This window comes from Vipera ursinii (genome assembly GCF_947247035.1).
Source record: "Vipera ursinii genome assembly, chromosome: 7".
Taxonomy (NCBI): Eukaryota; Metazoa; Chordata; class Lepidosauria; order Squamata; family Viperidae; genus Vipera; species Vipera ursinii.
In genome coordinates, this window is record NC_139521.1 from 8,760,839 (window position 1) to 8,782,967 (window position 22,129).

Here is a 22,129-nt window from a genome sequence, read left to right on the forward strand (position 1 = left end):
ACTCTGAGCGAAACTCAGGAGTAGATAACAATCGATGATTTTTAAAAAAATAAAAAAAATAAAAAATGGATTTTTTTATTTAGATCAGATTTTTTTAATTTTTTTTATCAAATTTATTTTAATAAAATGCTTTTGAAGTAAAAATCTATCTCAGTATAGTTTTCTATTTAAGATACATTAATAATTTAGTTTATTCGGCGTGAAATGGAGCTTAGTTATGTAGCACGAGGCTGTATATATTCTGCAATATTTACATATTTGGTAAACACATTCAACGAATCCAAGCTCTGCAAGCTGAGATAACATGCGCTGCCTTGATGCATTCCCACAATTTCACAGTAACCGTGAGATAAATCATGAAACAAAGTTCGGGAATATTCCTTTATCCCACTGTTTTGCAAATCTACGGACACTATAAACTGTATGATTATTTGAAGGGAAATGCATCTGTACCAGGCTTAAACTGACTTGGTGGGGCAGTGGGCTAATGCCTCCTTAAGTAACACCAGCTGCCTGCCATTAGTGCAGGTTCGAGTCCCACCAGGCTCAAGGCTGAATCAGCCTTCCATCCTTCCGAGGTAGGTAAAATGAGGACCCAGATTGTTGGGGGCAATTAAGCTGACTTTGTAATAATGCTGCTGGGGGGGGGGGCAAAAGCCCTAATAAGCAGGCATATACATAGAATGAAGGCTATTGCTAAGCACATTGATTTGTGCTTAGATTGTAAGCCGCCCTCAGTCTTCGGAGAAGGGCGGGATATAAATGGGATTTAAAAAAAATATTTTAATTAAATAAAAGAATTTGAATAGTTATCCAACTATGTGTGATTAACCTATTAACCTAAAATCGGTTCCGATATTGCTGTTTTACTAACCTGACAGCTTATTATTCTAAGTCGGAAACCTTCATTTTGTTTGCAAATAATAATATTGAAGATTCTGAAGACCAGCAAGAATGAGTCCTTACATTTAAAGAGCACCTATCATTTCAGATCCAACATGCCAGTGCCTGTTAGCGGGCGTCCACTCACCTGCTGCCTGTCACGTCCCTCACCTTGTTGTGTCACTGCTGCATCACCAGCCGTCCCATTAAAGTGAATGGGACTGTCAGAGAGTCAACAGCGAGATGACAGTTGCTCTTTAAAAATTATGATTTAAGTTGAGTTGATTTATATCAAGCTTTTTTTTTTACTAGTGATTTAAATCATGATTTAAATCGACTCGATTTAAATCAAATCCACCTTGGTGAAACCGGAAGCATATTTTGATTTGAACCTGAAATGAAGATATTCTGCTTTGGGAGTTCTGCTGAACCATGGACGTTTTTAAAGAGAGACTTGGGACAGCCAATTATCTGAAATGGTATTGGGTTTCCTGCATGAGCAGGGGGTTGGACTAGATGACCTCCAAGGTCCCTTTTATCATTATCATCATCCTAAGGAAAAGCTGCGGTTCAGCAGAATCAAACACAGAAACATTTTGGTTCTCTCTTAGGAAAGGGCTGGCATGCCGGTCTCTTTTTCATGTGGCGGGTGAGCTGATAAACCCATCTTTCTAGCGCGTGGGTGTCAAACTCACCGCGTCACGTGACGTGTTGCGACGTATCATGACTTTGTTCGCATTGCTGGAGCTGGAGCGGGCGCGGCCTCTGCAGGATGCAACCGGCCCGCCGGCTGGCAGTTTCACACCCGTTCTAGTGCCTCCCAATCTCTCGCTTCTCTTAGCTGCTGGTCCTGAGGTCATCTTTGGCTTTATTTGCTGCCTATCACTTCCGGATATAACTGGCAGAATGTCTTATGTCGACCTGGACCACTTACAACGAATTGTACCATGTTCAGAATCCTTTGTGCGCAGAAGGTTTTTTTCTTTTCTCTATAATCAACGCGGTGGCCCAGTGGGTTAGGACACTGAGCTTGTCGATCAGAAGATCGGCAGTTTGGCGGGTCGAATCCCAAGTGCCGCATAGCAGAGTGAGCGCCTGTTACTCGTCCCAGCTTCTGCCAACCTAGCAGTTCGAAAGCACATAAAAATGCAAGTAGAAAAATAGGGACCACTACGGTGGGAAGGTAACAGCGTTCCATGCGCCTTTGGCGTCTAGCCATGCCGGCCACATGACCACAGAGACGTCCTCGCACAAGTGCTGGCTCTTCGGCTTTGAAACGGAGATGAGCACCGGCCCCTAGAGTCGGAAATGACTAGCACGCATGTGCGGGGGAACCTTTACCTTTTACCTTTATAATCAACCCACAGTGGAAGTAAAACTATTCTTGGGGATTCTTCCCTCCTACCCAATACAGCCGTCTAACGATAAATGTAGATACATTGGTGTATATGTGTAAATTACTAACAAAGAATTAAGGGAGACTGAGATGCATTTCTGACTCTTTAGTCTTCATCAGTCAGCCATACCCTTCTGAGATTCGAACCTGGGCTGATTGCATATTAGGCAGTATATTTATCTCTTGAGCCACAGGACCTCTCTCGCTCTGTTAGCTTTCTGCAAGGGGAGATATGTGTCAAATGTTAACTATTTAGATTACCTTGCTAGGTGTATGTAAATTAAAATAAATTAACTGGAAAGTAAGGCACGCTGCTTCCTAATTAACTGACCCACCCTCTTTCTCTAAACAGTTTTCTCTTGTACAAATACACACACAAGCACAAATGAAAAACAAAACTGACAGAAAGGGAATATGTAAAAAAGAAAGGGAAGGGGAAAATAAAAGAGGGAGAAGCCTTGTTTGCTTCAGAAAGGGTCAAATTCTCCAAATGAGCAGTCCCCCTTGGGAGCAACAACTATTTTTTTAGGTTAATTTTCACGGCATTCTTGCTTTTCGACAGCCAATACCTATTGCATTTGCGTCTCTTGTCTATTTATTTTGTAAGTTTATCCAATCACTCCATATGTAACTATTTTAAGGTGAAAATCAATGGTAACTTTGTGGAATACTGGCATAAGAACTTGAAATTGGTATTTCTTGTTTTTGTTTCAGAGTTAAAATTTAAAACCAGTCTTATATCGTCAGCCTATGAAATATATATTCACCAGAAACCATTATTGGATGCTACAGGAATATTTATTTATGAAAAAAAGCTTCTGCATGTTACACAATAATTTCATGGCTTCATGAATTGTCTTGGGTCATGTGCATCCATCATATAGGCTTATATTTAACATATCTGAAGGGCATGATGTAATAACACTGCTGTGGCTAATCCGATATGTGCCTAAATTGTATAGAAACTTGATCACCTGGGAACCCTGGATATAAAGTTTTGAATTCTTTCTCTAGCTGGCCTTAGAATGAAGAAAGGGGATAATCGGATAGGAAAAAAAGCAAACAGAATATAACCATTAGTCATCTTTAAAAAAAAAGATCAATGTCATTTGTTTTGTTCTAAACGAAAAAAAAGAATCACTAGAAAATTACATATCACAATTCTTCATGGACTCTCGGTATTATACATATGGGGTAATAAGTACACGGTTTTGCACTGATAATCTTTAATATACAACTGAAGACGATTGTTCCACCGAAGATTATGCTACCCTGGGCATGGATGCATAAAACAGCCACAGAAGCTCAGCCGATGACCTTGGACCTGCCATGTCCTCTCAGCCCAATCTACCTCACAGGATTGTTGTAGGCAAAAAAAAAAGGGGAAAAGGAGCAATGTATACTGCTTTTAACCCCTGAATGAAAAAGTGTAATATAAATCCCTTCCCCTTCTAGGTAAAGGTAAAGGTTCCCCCGCACATGTGTGCTAGTCGTTTCCGACTCTAGGGGCCGGTGCTCATCTCCGTTTCCAAAGCCGAAGAGCCAGCGCTTGTCCGAGGACGTCTCCGTGGTCATGTGGCCAGCATGACTAGACGCCAAAGGCGCACGGAACGCTGTTACCTTCCCACCGTGGTGGTCCCTATTTTTCTACTTGCATTTTTACGTGCTTTCGAACTGCTAGGTTGGCAGAAGCTGGGACGAGTAACAGGCGCTCGCTCTGTTACGCAGCACTCGGGATTCGACCCGCCAAACTGCTGACCTTCTGATCGACAAGCTCAGCGCCCTAACCCACTGAGCCACCGCATCCCTTTTCCCCCTTCTACATAGCCCTTAAATAGAGAATTTCAACTTCCAGATTAATTCTTCAAATGGTTTTAAAGTTTCTCACAGAAATATTGTTACGTAGTAAATATAAAGTCCATATTACTTTCACACAATCCTTACAGGATATTTTAACACATTCAGTGTCTTGGTGAGGGGGAACCAAAGCCAGCCTCTTAAGGGCCTTGTAAGTTTTACAACTGGTTGCGTGGAAAAGCTGGCAGATGCTGTGCTCTGAAATTTGGCATGATGGATGCTATTATGAGGACTACAGTTTCCTCAATTAGCCTACCGTTCACTACAAAATTCATGCTTTCTCTGTCTTAGTGCTTTTCTGTTTATCTCCTTACTTCTTCCTGTCACATGTTGCTTGGATCATCCATTTTGCTTTCTCTCTCCCATTCCACGGATTATCTGATTATTTTTTATTCCCTCCGATGATCCATTGTAAATCTCAGGTTTTTCTTGGCCTTGACAAGACACTGATGTCTCAGCCTGAGCTCATCCTGTTTTGCCCAGGTGTAGCATCATATTGGGATGTGGTGGCTCAGTGGGTTAGGACGCTGAGCTTGTTGATCAGAAGGTCGGCAGTTTGGCGGGCCGAATCCCGAGTGCCGCGTAGCAGAGTGAGCACGTTACTCGTCCCAGCTTCTGCCAACCTAGCAGTTCAAAAGCACGTAAAAATGCAAGTAGAAAAATAGGGACCGCTACGGTGGGAAGGTAACAGCGTTCCGTGCGCCTTTGGCGTCTAGTCATGCCGGCCACATGACCACGGAGACGTCCTCAGACAAGCGCTGGCTCTTCGGCTTTGAAACGGAGATGAGCACCGGCCCCTAGAGTCAGAAACGACTAGCATGCATGTGCGGGGGAACCTTGACCTTTACCTTTTAGCATCATATTACTCCCAGCGATGAATCAAGCCCAGGATGCACCAATTTAATGCTGATATATGACTGACATCAACATCTAGCCAAGAATGGAAGACCGGTGTAGGTAATTTTCTGACCAAGATTTCGTATTTGACAATGTTACAATGAACAACTAGTAAGGCACCACCCTCTTTCAATTTTATGAATGAAATAAAGGGATAGCTTAACTGCTAAATAGCCTCGATACTCAGCTAGTTTAAACAGAATGTTCCCGACAGAACCGAATTGTTGGCAGTGACACAGCATCCTGAATCTAGGCCTTGTGAATGAATACCACTCCATTGTTATAAAGTGAAAGAAAAAAGTGCAACTGCAATCAAACCTTAGCTTGCCTTGCCACAACATTCTGCCAGCTAAGCGAACAATTTTTGGAACATTGCTATTGAGTATACGTATATATCTTCAGTCATCCCAGCATATATAATCATAGAATCTGCATAAATTTATATAGCACCTTTACATTTTCAATATAACAAAAAATTACTGAGATATTCTGGAAAGACTAAGGTAATAAAGTCATAAAGGTATATAAGTTAAAATTAAATCATGTCTCACCAAACTGGTCAGTGCTGTTTCTTAGCAAACAAAGCTTCTATAAATAGTGTGACTGCTTACTGTTATAGTTCTCAAAAACTAATATTTTGTTTATGGTAGGCAGAATACAGGGAACAAAACACCTTAGTTAAATGTATAAGCGTTTTAAGTTAAATGCATAATCAATAATCAACTGTTTTCTAATTTAAAATTAGAAGTTCAGAACACAATAATGGAGGGTGTTCATTAATCTATCGCTGGCAGGAAAACTGTCCAAACACCTTCCTTTTTGAGAAAACAGCAATTATTCTTTTTAACAAAAGACCCAACAGAACAGACACTACTGTGGGTCATGCAACTATTCAAACTCCGTGACACCAATTTTACATTAAGAATTAGTAAATATTCTTACCCTAAATTCTAAAAGTTAAATTGCTAGTACTCCTATTGATCACAACTCTATGCAAAAAAAGGACAGTGCATGGTTGTTAACTCTTATTTTGGATTATATCAAAATCCATTCACTGTGCAAAGAAACCTATGTTCCTTGGCCATTGTTCCCTCCCAACTATAAGTGTTAGATGGTTAAAAAAAGAAAAAGAAAAAGTAGGTTTGCATAGAAAAGTTCGTACTAAAATTACTTTTAAGGAAAGACATTTTATAAATAGCTTTCCCACCAGCAGGCAATCTAAAATACATCTAAAGGTTATATACCATTAATATTAAGCATTAAGATTCAAAAATGGAATGAACTCAATTTGTGATGTGAAGAGCATTTAACATAAATTCTAAGAGGGGTTCTTGAAGTGTCCTGAACAACCTAAGAGGCAAATTAGAAAATCAAAACCTTGAATTTTAACAATACAGCTTTTCCCTGTATGCCTATTTTTGTTTAGTGATAGTACATTCTACTTTCTCTTCTGGAGCTCCAATTTTTTCCTAGGGTATCTATGCTGCTCAAAGCCAATGGGGCTATTAAGGTCAAGAGGTTTTTTTTTATTATTATTATTTCTTCCATTGCTTGATTTAGACAAATTAAATGCAATTGTTCTTTGGAAAACATTAACTTCCATTATACAATTACAAACATTTTTAACATTTAAAAACAGTACATCTGCCATGCAATACATTAAGCAGCTGATTTTGCTACAAAGCGCGTTTTATCCCGAGCTGAACAGCATTAGACAGACACAGAACCCCGCAGAGCCTAGGATTTAAGCTGTCACTTTCGTTTAAAAGAAACCGTGCCCTTTTTTTAAAAAAAAAAAAACCACAGAGAAATATATACAGAAATTGTAGGGTTTTTTTTAAAAAAAAAGAATATACTGCAATCATTAATATTTAACTATCTCCCATTTGCCTCTCACAACAGTCAACCTTTTAGCAACTTAACATTCAAAAATCACCAGGAGGGAACACCTCATTGAGGGTGGATGCCTCATCCAAGATAATATACTTACAGCTGCTGCTCCATAACTTTAGTAGGGATTTAATGTTAATTTCAAAAAGCACAGAGTCTTGCAGGCTCAACATCGTGCTTCAGAGCTGCTGCAGCAGTAATTTTGTTGGTGTATCTCGTCTACCAGTCATCCCTTTTTTGCTCACAGACCAACGGAGTTTTTGGCCCGTAGCATCAGTATTTCATTACCATGCAGCCTCCGAGTGACGCACAGCTATAGTGGAAATGCTGCTGAATGCAGATGACCTTCAGTAAGGAAAATAAAAAGTTCCCATGCTTGTCACAAGAGGATATCTTTCAGGATACTCGTATTTCTTGATGACACACACTGGTTCCCCAAATAAGGCAAAAAAAAAACACCAAAAAAACAAAATCACCTTGCCGTTCAGAACTTCAAGCGGCAACTTGCTGCAATAGCTCTTATTGCCGCTCCGTTTGCAAACTTGCAAACAAAAGGTTTTCACGTTATGCAACTCTTCGCTTTAGAATCGCTGCCCTTCTCGTTTCTCAAGTCCACCCGTTCCAAAATTCTATGCAGCCAGCCAATAACTAGGAATTTCTGCCTCCTCTTCTAATTATTCCCACCCACCCACCCACCTATCTCCCTCCCACCTCTGCCCGTTTGGGTGCCCTACGCACCACCGTTCACCCAATGTTTCCGATGCTATTGGGAGGGCGGCATAAGTGGCCTTGGAAAGAAGTCCTGACACGGCCAGCTAGCTGCCTCCTATCAGGGTCAGGTCTGGCACGCCTCCTCAGCAGTGGGAGGAAGGTGGCTAAAGTCAGCTGGGCCTAGGAGGCGCTGCAGAGTACAGGGAAGCCGGGATGACTGCAGCCTTACAACTGTGGAGGCAGGCTGCAGTGTGGGGCTCGAGGCAGCGCTCCTCAGGAATAGCGCTGGAGGTGAAGTATAGGCCCAGGCCAAGGGTAGGCAACCTTGGCTCTTTTATGACTCGTGGACTTCAACTTCAATCACGGTTGCTAAGTGAATTTGACATCTCCATGGATCTGCTTGTCAGGAGGTTACAGAAGGCGATCACATGATCCCAGGATGCTGCAACCGTCATAAATAGGAGTCAGCTGCCAAGCTTCTGAATTTTGATTACATGACCCGTGCGGGCAATGGTCAAAAGTCTCGAAAATGGTCATAAGTCACTTTTCCCAAGGCCTTTGTAACTTTAAGTGGTTACTAAAGGAACTGTTGTAAGTTGAGGACTACCTGTGTCTCCTAGAAATGTGGGGTCGCCAAGACCAGGGGTAGGCAACCTTGGCTCTTTTATGACTCGTGGACTTCAACTCCCAGCATTCCTGAGCCAGCCATGCTCAGGGGAAATGGAGAGCTTTCCCAGCTGAGCCATGCTGGCTCGGGAATTCTGGGAGTTGAAGTCCACGAGTAATAAAAGAGCCAAGGTTGCCTTACCCCTGGCCCAGGCCCTTCAAGCAGTCTCGGCCAGCCGCCCTTGCCCCTCTGCTCTGGCCCTAAACTAAAAAATGGAAGGGGAGGGTGACGGCTTTTTAAGACCAAACCCCAAACATCAGCTGCAAGGCAACAACAAATCAGGCAACGAGGAAAGGGAGCTGTGAGAAGGAAGAAGATCTCGGGTATAAAAACAGGGGAGGTAGGAAGCAAGTGCAGAATAAGAGCGGAGATGTCTATTTAACCAACGCTCAGAGTCTGGGGGACAAACAAGGAGGACTTGAAAGTCCTAGGAAAGTGGTGGCGAACCTATGGTGCCATGCCCTGGAGATGGTAACCGTCCCTCTTCAACCAGCCGCTTGCTAACTCACCGAGGTCCCACGTAGCCGGATGCATCTTAGCACGGCTGGTTTCTCTCTCCCCCGTCCCGTCCCTCCTGGCCTCGCAATGCTCTCCTTTTCCCGGGCACAACCCACTGCATCGCCTCCGGAGCTGTCGGCCAGCCATCCAGCTCAGAGGCGGCTTCTGTGAATTCCTGGCGGCGGGCTGCAGAGCCCCAGAGTCAAGGGGCCAACAGGCTGTGGCTGCTGATGGAGACTGGTGGCCCCCATGCACTCACTGGCCTCTGTGTGCAGGGGCCGATGGTGTCAGGCAGCAGCCGCCCCGGCCCCTGCCTCGCCTTGCCCTGCCCAGGTGTATACTACAGGCTACCCGATCAAGCAGAGGAAATAGATTGAACAGTTTTCTAATCAGCTAAGTAAGGTGTGCAGGAAACATTTCACTGTAGTAAGGGAGGATTTTAACTAATTTGACATCAACTGGAAGACAAACTACATCAAGTGGGAGATCAAATGTATTGCGGATGTGCCTAGCTCACAACTTTGTCATATAAAAAAAGGTAGAGGAGGGAACTAAGAGGGTTAGCTATGCCAGACTTAATTCTTACTAACAGAAATGAAATGACTGAAAGGGTAGAAGTTGTAGGAATTTTGTGGGAGTGATCATGTCATACCAGAATTCAACAAAATACAGGCATAAGAAACTAAACAAAGTCAAACTAGTGTTTTAGAGTTTAAGACAGCTGACTTCAACAAACTAAGAGAAAGAATACAAAGGATTCCCTGGATAGAAATCCTAGAGGGCAAAGGAGTTCAGGATGCTTGGGAAACTCTGAAAAAAGGAGATAATAAAGGCCCAAACAAAACATTATCACAGAGAAAGAAAAACAAAAGACTCCAGATGAATCCAGCATGGCTGCACAAAGAGCTCTCTGCAAATTGAGGGTTAAAAAGAATTAAAAAAATGTATAAAAGTATAAAAAATTGGAAAGAGGGACATATAACTAGAACAAAATACCAGCAAATAACCCAAATCTGCAAGGACCAAGTCAGGAAAGCCAAGACTTAGAATGAACTAAGATTTGCAACAAATGCCAAAAATAACAACAACAAAAATTCCGTCAATATGGAAACAAACAAGAAGAAAGTCAAGGAAACGGTCAGTTCACTAATGGGAGAAGAGGGCAAGGAAATGACAGGCAGCAGGGAGAAAGATGAGCTGCTTAATTCCATCTTTGCATCTGTCTTTACACAAAAATAAAAAAATAGTCCAACTTACCAAAAGTCAGGAGAACAGCTATCCATTCTAATGAATTCAAATTGTCAGGACCGGATAGTTTACATCCAAGGGTCCTGAAGGATCTGGCCGAGAGTGATTTTGAAATAACTGAACAGAATCTTTCAGAGCTCCAGGAAGACAGGGCAATTGCCAGAGGACTGGAAAAGAGCCGATAATAATAATAATAAAGTTGGAAGGGACCTTGGAGGCCATCTAGTCCAACTCCCTGCTCAGGCAGGAAACCCTATACCAGGGGTAGGCAAACCCTGATCCATGGACCAGTACTGGGCCGTGGCATGCCAGCAACCGGTCCGCACAAACAAGCAAACTGCATCTGTGTGATGCAGGCAGGACACAAAACCATGCACTCTCTGGTCCGTGGAAAAACCTTTGTCTACAGAACCGGTCCCTGGTACCCAAACGTTTGGGGACCCCTGCCCTATACCATTTCAGACAAATGGCTACCCAGTCTCTTCTTTAAAACTTCCAGTGTTGGAGCATTCACAGCTTCTGGAGGCAGGTTGTTCCACTGGTTAATCGTTCTCACTGTCAGGAAATTTCTCCTTAGTTCCAGGTTGCTTCTCTCCTTGATTAGTTTCCATCTGTTGCTTCTAGTCCTGCCTTTGGGCGCTTTGGAGAATAGCTTGGCTCCCTCTTCTTTGTGGCAGCCCCTGAGATATTGGAACATTGCTATCATGTCACCCCTCGTCCTTCTCTTCATTAGACTAGCCCAGGGGTCAGCAACCTGAAACAGTGAAAGAGCCACTCGGAACCGGTTCCCTCACAAAAGGAAAAACTGGGAGCTGCAAAAAATGTGTGCGCATGCGCGTACATGCGCACATACGCAGAACAAGGTTTGACTGAAGAGTGGAGCCAAGGTGAGATATGCACCTACCCTGCATATTTGAATTGATTGGTTGAACTTTTTTAGTTCCACTTTTTTTTTTTTTGACTGCACACGGCAGAGGACTGGGAGCCGCAGGAGACAGCTGAAAGAGCCGCATGCGGCTCCGGAGCCACGGGTTGCAGACCTGTGGACTAGACATACTCAATTCCGGCAGCCGTTCCTTATATGTTTTAGCCTCCAGTCCCCCGATCATCTTTGTTGCTCTTCTCTGCATTCTTTCTAGAGTCTCAACATCTTTTTTACATGATGATGTTCCAGTCTTCAAAAAGGGGGAAAAGGGGAGGGGGTGTTCCACAAAACAATAGACCAATCAGCTCGACATCAATGCCTGGAGAAAGATAACCGAGCACCTAGAATGAACAAGGTGACTACTAAAAACCAGCATGGATTTGTTAAAAAGAGGTCTTGCTCGATAAAACTTACTGCCTTCTTTGATAAAGTGACTAAATTAGTGCATCAGTGAAATGCTATGGTTTTCTTTACTTGGACTTCAGTATCTATATTTGGTTTTAATTGTAAGTTTCTGTACAAAACAACTCAATTTTTCTTACTTGTCCCCATCAAAAGAAAGTTAGAAATGAAAGTGCTAGGGCTGTATTGATATAACAAAACAGGTGCAATTATGCATTTTAGTTGGCCCACCAACTGGCAATGGCATATAATATGTTTCCTTTCTTTATTCTGCTACTACACAGGATATAGCTAACCATCAGTTTAAAATGTAGAAAATCAGATTTCTCTTGTTTCTACTAACATAGCTAAGGCAGCAGGAATGCAAGGGGATGGGAGGAAAAGGAAGAAAAATCAAAATTTTAGAAATAGCCACACTTCCTCACACTAGATCTTGGACTTGGGTACATACAGCTGGAAATCAAAGAACACTGTGTTAAACAAGGGCTGAAACAAAGCATCTCTTTCGCAACCATGCTATTGCAGGAAAACAATTCCCACAATAAAGCTAGAACAAAACTGCAAAGCAGGGACAATCTGCAGCTACCATTTTCTGAAAACTCTAGTTATTCAGTTTTCAGAAATCACAGTCAAATATTTTTTTATTTTATTTTTTTATAAACTAGCAGAGCCTTCAGGATGAAAGTAGCTTTTTTCCTCTTAATATTCTGGGACTTAGTAAAACCTTGCTATTCTGTCAAACCTATGCGGATTGGAAGAGAATAGCAAGTATGGTATCCTAGGTAAGCAAAGGGTGCCATAGCAAACTGCATTTAATAATCACTACAGGTAGTCCTCGACTTACAAGAGCTTGTTTAGTGACTGTTCTAAGTTACAAAGGCACTGAAAAGAGACTTATGACCATTGTTTACACTTACCTAAGATGAGAACTACCTATATTGCCAGATTCATCAATGATTATGAAGAGCTCAGTGACTCTAACAGATTTCAATGACATTAATGGGGAGATAATGAAGTCTCTCTCCTAAAGCAGCCTACGCCGGTAACAATTATTTCTATGGCTTGGAATTCATTTGCAACATGGGCAAGTTTCAATTATATAAAGGTAAAGGTAAAGGTTCCCCCGCACATGCGTGCTAGTCGTTTCCGACTCTAGGGGCCGGTGCTCATCTCCGTTTCAAAGCCGAAGAGCCAGCGCTTGTCCAAGGACATCTCCGTGGTCATGTGGCCTGCATGACTAGATGCCAAAGACGCACGGAACGCTGTTACCTTCCCACCGTAGTGGTCCCTATTTTTCTACTTGCATTTTACCTGCTTTCGAACTGCTAGGTTGGCAGGAGCTGGGACGAGTAACAGGCGCTCACTCTGTTATGTGGCACTCGGGATTCGATCCACCAAACTGCCGACCTTCTGATCGACAAGCTCAATTATATACCCTTTACCAAAACCAGACAATGAGTATCTATTGGAAGGTAGCATTTCTCCACCACATTTCAAAGGTATCCCACCGAAACAAATTCTTCACGCCTCTGCAAAGCCTTGTGGAGATTCTCAGTCATCCAGGTCATGGTTGTCCCAAAGATGCTTTTCCAAGAGGCAACCGGACTTCCTTGTTTTTCTTTGTAGACGTTTCGCTTCTCATCCTAGAAACTTCTTCCGATGAAGCAGCTTCTTGGATGAGAAGCGAAACGTCTTCAAGGGAAAACACGGTTTTTGCAAGGTTTCACCATTCTGTGCAGGTGCATCACCCAGATCATGAGAAATCTTCTCCTGTTCCAGACAAATTTTAGAAAGCTTTCGCTTTCATCCCCAGAAAAGGCCATTTTACAACTATTTATAAAAAAAGGGAATGAGATTCCTAAATGGCTAGTTTACTTTCCTTTATCTAAAGCATGGGGTCTTCAAACTTTGGCCCTTTTATGGCTTGTCTGGCTGAGGAATTCAGGGAGTTGAAGTCTACAAGTCATAAAAGGGCCAAAGTTTGAAGACCCTTGGCAAGGCTTTTTTTCTTGAGCAATTATTTTGGTTCACTTAAAGGCTTGTTTTCTTGAGCAACCCTTTGTTAAAACAAAGCTTCCCTTAATATTCTATGCAAAATATTTGCAATATACTTTATAATAAGGTAAAGGTAAAGGTTCCCCCGCACATGTGTGCTTGTTGTTTCCGACTCTAGGGGTCGGTGCTCATCTCCGTTTCAAAGCCAAAGAGGATGTCCGAGGACGTCTCCATGGTCATGTGCCTGGCATGACTAGATGCCAAAGGCACACGGAGCGCTGTTACCTTCCCACTGTAGTGGTCCCTATTTTTTTACTTGCATTTTTACGTGCTTTCGAACTGCTAGGTTGGCAGAAGCTGGGACGAGTAACAGGTACTCACTGTTACGCGGCACTCAGGATTCAACCCGCCAAACTGCCAACCTTCTGATCGACAAGCTCAGCATCCTAACCCACTGAGCCACCGCGTCCCTCCATACTCAATAATATATATACTATATATCTACCAAATAAATAATCATCATGGAAAATCTTCAAGGCACTTCTTATTTACTGTCTTTAAAAATATGTACTGCTTTGAGCTTTTTGCACATTGCTGTCTCAGTTTTGAAGACCACTCTCAAATCATTATAATTCTTTTACATATCTATGTGAAACACATGGAGAACACAAATATAAAGGCACTGACCTATAACAATAGATAAATATTATCTGTTTATTAATTTGTGAGCAATATTAATTTATGGGGTTTGCAAGATTTTTATACTGTAATCCCTTTCCAAATTTCATTCTCATAAAGAAAACAAAATATACGATTCGCAATTAGGTACAACTACTTCCCCCCCTATTTTAGAGAAGTTCAAACTATCATTATAAATTTCATGTATTAAAAATATTTTGTTTTTCTAAATATATATATATATAAAAGTAAAAAGCTAGATGGATACCGTAAAACTGAAGCTGGTGAGGCAAAAGTCATGATACTTAGTCCAGACAGGGCTATTATATAGACGTGGCCAGATGTTCAAGGATGGAAAAGAACAGCCATCCCATCTGTTGTCCAGCAAAGGAACATGTTACGCTGGTGATCTGGATCCTGCATTGGCTCCTTATCAGCTTCCAGGTACAATTTTAAAATGCTGGTTTTGACTTACAAAGCCCTTGGTGGCTCCGTGCTCAAATCTCTGCAGAATTATCGTCTCCAGTGTATTTCATCTACTCTTCTTAACAGAAAGTGCCTTGAATTCTCCATTACTGCAAAGGGGGCTGAGAGTTGCAGGTAATTTTTTTAGCAGAGATGCCTGTGCTGTGGAACAAACTTGTGCTGGAAATCAGATTGTTCTCTACATTATTGGCCCCCCTGTAATTTTTTTTTAAAAATGACTCGTCTTGGAAAGTCTATGAATTGTTTTGCAGTTGCCTGAATTTTAAAAACTGAAAAATCTCGGGTGTTAAACTGTATGCTTATTACATTTTTAATTGACTATTAAAATATGGCTACAGCTAAGAAACCTGTTAATATTTAAATGAAGAAGCTGATGATTTAAACCTGGGGTTGGTTCGTAGATAGGGCTGGATTCAGTCTTCCTGCAATAAAGCAACTCATTTGAGTAGACCTTGAAGTTTGTTTATTTATTTATTTGTTTGTTTGTTTGTTTATTATATTTTTATACCGCCCTTCTCCCGAAGGACTCAGGGCGGTGTACAGGGCAATAAATACAAAAAACAGAATATAAAAGTTAAAATACAATTAAATATAATGCCCAAATTTAAAATTTAACACAATAATTAAGAACATGTTTAAAACCCCAACCGTAACCCATCAGACCAGGTCAGATTGCTCAAATAAATACGTTTTTATACCATTATTTAGTTACAAAATCTTTGATAACTTCCAAAGAGCTGAAAATTATTATGTCCCAGAGAGAAATTTGACCAAAATGTTATGTTTTTCATTGCTGCTATTCTACATTCAATCCTGTTTCCTTTTATCTCCACTATTTGAATAAATGCAAATGAAATATTTAAAGTTATAAGATAAGTGTTTAGTACTCCATTCACACATAAAACTAGTAACTACATGCTTACATTTAGAAAATCCTTACAAAAAGATTCCATGTTCAATTTTATTCATTACCTGACTCAGGTCCCCATCTTCTAGCAATATTTCACTAGTAATTCAGCAGTCTATGACTGTATGCCTTAGGAACATTTCATTGCATTATCAGGATACAAAAATAGAAATAAGCAGATAATTTAAAGAGGATTCAGCTTCTGCCCACTATTCTAAAAAGCAGGATTGTAGGCTACAATATATCTATGTTTCTAAGTTCACATAGTTTTTGACAAGCAATAATGCAAACTGAATTGGAGAAATTCTAATGACTTAAGAATTTGGCAGCATTTAAACAGTTCAAATACATCATTAATCTTCAACCAAGCAATTAGAATAGTTTGTGCTTTTTTATCTCAATTGCTAATCCAGCAAGATTATATGCTATATAAATGTTAAAACCTTCCTTTCACTTTACTGTTTAAGATTGCCACCTACAGTTTTGTTACATTTAGCCTGAAAATCAGAGATATCCACTATAAGATTCAAAAAGTGAAAAAGACAAAAAAGAAACCTACTTTTTTTTTCAAAGTTTTCTTGATTCTAAACTCACCAGGGCTCAAAGATATTTGGGAAAAGCTCCGCATAAATCACTATTCTTTTCACAAATGTGCAGTAGTAGTAGTAGTAGTAGTAGTAGTAGTAGTAGTAGTAGTAGACGACTTTATTGTCATTTCAACAGTATACAGTACACAGTGAAATGAAACATTTCCCCAGGACCAAGGTGCTACATCAGACCACACGAATCAAAAAAGAACAGAGCACAACTACACAAAACTCTAAACTAAAAACTTAAAAAAAAACTACAAATACAAGTATTTATAGTTCCAGTTTTTACGTATTGAGAATTCTAATTCTAATTCTAAGTAGGCACTTACTGTAGAACTAAACTAAAAGACAATAACAGTATATACACATTAAACACAGCTATTTGTATCATGGTTACTCTACAGCAATGTGACACTGAAATGGTCGGGAGGGAGTGAAGACTTTATGTCCATGTCATTTTCCAAGATGAAAATATTACCCGTCCTCTCCTATTATTATGCCCTACAGAAGATTGCTATTGGCCCAACCAGTAATATATTACTTCCCCTCTGAAACCAGCAACAGTTATAAGAAGCTATTCTTTTGGGACTCAGAGACAAAAAAAACATAAAAAATTGGAAGTGAGAATTACCTAGTCAAGCCCAGTACAGGAGTTTTCTACTAGAGCATCCTCTAACAGATGGCCATCCAGATTTTTTGCTTGGACGCCTCAAGCAAAAGAGAATCAACATAGCCTGTTGAACACTACATATTTGGAAATATTTTTATATAAAATCTATTTCATTTCAATCCTCTGTTCCCTTTCCTACCCTGCCTGAATTTTTATTTTATATATATATATATATATATATATATATATATATATATATATATATATATATATATATATATATATATATATATATATATACATACATATACATACACACACACACACACACACACACACACACACACACATATATCAGGGCAACATTTCGACGAAATTTCATCCGTCATCCTCAGGCTGGTGAGAATTCGTCGAAACGTTGCCCCGATACCTCCAATTCTACGTGGGGAAAAACCCGTATGACCAAAAGCACAAAAAAAAAACCACGCACCCTCGGTCTGCGGAAAATCCTCTCTCCACGGAACCGGTCCCTGGTGCCCAAAAGGTTGGGGACCTCCGAGTTAAATCCTTTCATCCTTGCATTCCATTCAAAAGTTGTCCCACCAAGTTATGAAAAAGCTCACATGAAGAGACATCAAAATGCAGTCTGGATGGGGCAAAACAGATGGCGACTCAATCCTAGCAAGACGAAGCGGCTATGGGTATTTGGACTTGCCAGAGACCTGGATCTTCCATCTCTGGTTCTGGATGGGTTGGCACTGCTCCAAACAGACTCGGTGCCCAATCTGGAGGTCCTCCTATACGCGTGGCTCCTGTTCGAAGAGCTGGTGGGAGCTGCGGCCTGGGGGCCTTTGCACACCTTCAGGCTGCACGTCTGTTGTGCCCATATCTGGACCAGGAATCCCTGCTCAGGGTAACTCACGCCCTTGTAACCTCCAAATTAGACTACTGTTAACACGCTGTACATGGGGCTGCCCTTGAAAAACATTCCGAAACTTCAACTGGTACAGAATGCAGCCACGCGAGTAGTATGGCATATGTAACACCAGTCTTGCGTGAGCTGCACTGGTTACCAGTGTGTTTCCGAGTACAATTCAAGGTGCTGCTAGTTACTTATAAAGCCTTACGCGAATGGAGATCAGGGTACGTGATGAATCACCTTTCCCAGAAGTCTGTACCCATGCAACAAGGTCAAATAGAATAGGCATGCTGCAGATCCCATCAGTCAAAGAATGCTGGTTGGCAGGACCTAGAAGGCGAGCTTTTTTTGCAGCGGCCCCTTCAATGGAACATCCTTCCTTCAGAGATTAAAATGACCCCCCCCAACCCTGGTTAGCCTTTCGTAAAGCTCTAAAAACCTGGCTATGCTCCCAAGTCTTGGGTGTCACCTGCGCCAAGGGCCCCACTTTCTGGCTATGTTAACGGGCCAGATATCTTGCTCTTGTGTGTTTTAGTGTTTACTACGGTTTTTATGGTGTTTTTAAAAAATAATTAATTAATAGTAATATGTGTTTTGACTTGCAAGCCACCCAGGGTCATTTACTAAGGTGGATGGCTACAGGAATCAAACAAGCAAACCTCCTAATTGCCAATAAGAGAGAACATTAAAATTAGGGGTTCTGGGTGCTCTCCGAACTTGGTTGTTTCCTTGCAGACGTTTCATTACCCAAACTAGGTAACATCGTCAGTGCTAGCATTTCATTGCCTAGTTTGGCTAATGAAACGTCTGCAAGGAAATAACCAAGCTCGGAGAGCAGCAAGGACCCCTCATCTCCTCACTGCCCCTCTCTCTCTCTCTCTCTCTCTGTGTGTGTGTGTATGTACACATACATATACACACATACATACATACACATACGTGGTTGTTCCAACAAGCGGGCCTGGACTGACTACAGTTTTAATTAGCTTCTTAATTAGCTTTTTAAAACGTCATATAATTATTGTATTTATTGTTTAATTCTTTTTTAAATTTTCTATTTTATGTTTTTAATTTTTATTGTTGTGCGCTGCCCTGAGTCGTTAGGGAGAAGGGTGGCATATAAATTTAATAAAATAAATAAATAAAAATAAATAAATACACATACACACAGCTTTTTAACAGAATGGAAGGACCTGGGGAAAAGAATGAAGTATTTAATTAGGGTATGCTGGACCTATGTAATGTTTATTCCATGAAGTAAAAAAAACAACAACACACACCTGAAGGAATTATACAAATATTTAAAATTCCAGTTCAATTTTAGATTTCTGTGATGGAGGGAGGACGTTTGGTGAAGTGTAGGAAATCTGTGCTCCTTTAAAAAGTTAAAATAATTATCAAAAAGCCCCTGAAGTTCTACTTTTTTTTAATTGTGGGGACAAGTGCTCACAACATAATAGCTATCTTTCTGTTAAGATCCCTACTCGGTATTTTTTTATAATTAAAAAAGAAATTGTACATCACCTCAACAACCTAACTCAAGGGTGGCTATTTTGGAGAACGCATTATTATACTAGAATTAAGAATACAATAATGTTATCAACAGACAGTTCACACCACAAATGTTTCCTTCTAGCTAGCCATTTAAATCAAGAACTGTACTAAGCCTATTACAATGCTCAATGATTCATCATTTCCAAGATTTATAATATATATGACTGGGACATTTTATTTTCAAGTCCAAGCATATTCATTTCACCAAGTTACAAAATTAAAACAACTAGTCCTCAATTCATATATTTTTTTGGATCAATTTCTATATTTTAGTGCTGTTAGAATTACCATACGGAGAAGTCAGGGGATTGTACGTAAGGAAAATTGGCCAACATTGTATGGTTTAAATGATTCAGTGCTTGGTCACAGTTTTGTTGGAAAGCTCTTTCTCAGAAAAGAGCTCAGATATAATTATTAGACTAACAGAAATGGGAATTATATTAATATTACTTGGTATCTTAAAGAATGGAAAACATAATCCACACACTTTCAGAGCCAGACTCTATTTGCAATACCAGAGTTAGATGAAACAGCAGGAAATAACTATTCAGTGGATATTATCTACAAATGGGAAAGGAAATTGAACCTATGCTAACTGAAATAAATTAGTCATTATGAGAAACATGTTTCAGGTTGACTCCTGCAAGCATCCTTAGAATAAGAAAAGGGAGATTATATTTACCAACTTCTTCCTTCTACTATAGCTCTTGAGCATGACTTTAGAAAATGGTTCTCTCTTCTCCAAAATATTGACAATAATACAAATGGAAAAGTTTTCAGACTTTCATTTTCTTGTACTAAAAAGTTTTGAAAGTTATAAAATATTTATTCTAAAGAAGTATATGGATATCTTAATCAAATAACTGGGCAGCTAACAAATCATAAAATAAAATAAAAATACGTATAACTAGATTAAAAAAAACATTTCAAATAAAAATAATCCAACTCTTTGTTTGGCACAGAACAAATGCACACATTGGGCTTTAATGTCATCTTAGCCCAAGGGAACAGCCAAGTTTTTAAAATCTTCTAAAATCCACTCAGGCTCTCTGAATTTTATTTTATTTTCCTATTTGAGGACAGAATACTCTGGGTCCAAACTACTAAATTGAAAAATTTATCATTTTGTAATCGTGTAACTAGCATTTAAAAGTGCCAGTAATCTCTTGAACGCATGCCAAGTCAACTGTAATATAAAAAGAGAAGCAACGCTTGATCTCACACAAATAAATTCATACTCTGGAAGAGAATTAGGTGAATACGTAAGCGCATGACGAACCTAAAACTACATTTAAGGACAGGACCATCACGAAGATATACTGAGAGGTTTTCTGCCTAAGACAGGGCTATGAAAGATGGATCAAGCAAGAAACCTAAAGTATTTCTAGTTTCTCACAGCTATTGTATCAATAAAAACAAAAACAGAAAAAGGATACTACAATATTACATCTCGCAATTTACAAGCTGCAGGCAGGTCTCTTTGGCAGAAGGATGTACGATTCGGGTACCACTGAAATAAACCAGCTCTTCAGCAGATGGTACACAAAATGCCTTTTCAAGGCAAGAAAACCGTGGGCAGTAGCTCAGAAATCCACTGGAATAATAGCACCACCTTTTAAAAATCACACTGGCCCTCCAATTTCCCATCAATCAAGGCACATCAATACCTACTGTGAGCGGAAGGCTGAAAATGTATGTCATCTTCCTCTAAACTCTGTCCTAACGAAAACAAACTGATGCGTCGCACTTTCAACAGTTTGGGAGAATTTTCGCAGACTGTATTTCCAACATCTGACCTGATGGAAGGCACAATTTTTTTAAGGAAGTCCATGCTTGAGTTTTCCCATTCCTAGAGCGGAGGATTAAAAGTCTTCTGTGTTTGAATGGCCACAAGCAGTAGTCCAGCTGCTTTGTGCAAACTTCCTTGAAGAACTTTTTACGAGCCTGGGTCTGTTTGTGCTCCTTTACATAATGATGTCATACTAAACTTGGGTGGTGCACAGTTCAAACACCAGCAAGCTAGCAACTAACTGAGAAAGTTTTCAAGATGCACATTTTTGACAAACTGAAGCAGCCCAGGGATAAGAACTACCCCGAGATTGGGAACGTAAACCGATAAAAATAAAAGGAATAATTTTAAAGGACATAAACATACCACATGTACGCATATAAAGTATATTTCTATCATAATTAGCTGGAAAGTTTTAGTTTTATCTTCTAAGGGAGGAGTATGCTTCTGGAGTCAAAAGATAAAAGAGTTATCATCATGAAATGTTTGTGGCCCTTGCGAATATAGTTACCAAGGTTTCCAACACTCTGTGCTAAGTATCCACTCGGTTTATACCACAAATTAACTTGTATTTTTTTATTTTAAAAAAAAGACCATTCTCCCTTAAAAGGGCTGTCCATAAATAGCAATTTAAGCCACAGCATTTTATACAAGGTGTTTTCTGTAATGCTGTATCTTTTATATATTTTTTTCACAGAGAAAATAAGAAAGCACGTTTGCAACTTTTTTTAATTCAAAGGAATGTGCAGAGCCATGTCTACTAATGCATACAAGACGTTTTTCAAATTAATAAGGCAGTTTTCTGAAGAATCTTTAGCCTATGTGTATTTAGAGACTGGCTCAGACCAGTTTTTGGTAAGTAGGCAGGCAGGCAGGCATTTCAAACAATCATATTTACCATAGTTTGACCAAAAACCATTTATTTAAAGTATATTTCTAAAAAATTGAATGAGCTGAATTCTGATACACATACCATCACATAGTATAGACGAAATCATAGCCAAAAAAGAAAAAGAAAAAGCAGAGACATCACCCTGTCAACAAAAGTGCGTATAGTCAAGGCGATGGTCTTCCCAGTTGCAATGTATGGCAGTGAAAGTTGGACCATAAAAAAGGCTGAGCGCCAAAGAACTGAGGCCTTTGAACTCTGGTGCTGGAGAAGACTCCTGCGAGTCCCTCGGACTGCAAGGCGATCAAACCAGTCAGTCCTAGAGGAGATCAACCCTGA

General features: G+C 40.2%; 1 protein-coding gene across 4 annotated transcripts in view; it reads right to left on the reverse strand.

Annotated features, from left to right (window-relative positions):
• FRYL (FRY like transcription coactivator) overlaps nucleotides 1–21,094 on the reverse strand; it is a 142,790-nt gene extending 121,696 nt beyond the window's left edge. For all 4 annotated transcript variants that reach the window (XR_014493084.1, XM_083367890.1, XM_083367889.1 and 1 more), the window contains exon 1: nucleotides 20,784–21,094. Coding sequence is in view for 3 of the 4 variants with exons in the window: in XM_083367890.1 (XP_083224016.1) it covers nucleotides 20,784–20,943 (160 nt within the window). In the remaining variant the exon portion in view is untranslated. The remainder of the gene's footprint in view (nucleotides 1–20,783) is intronic.
• Nucleotides 21,095–22,129: the final 1,035 nt, after the last annotated feature.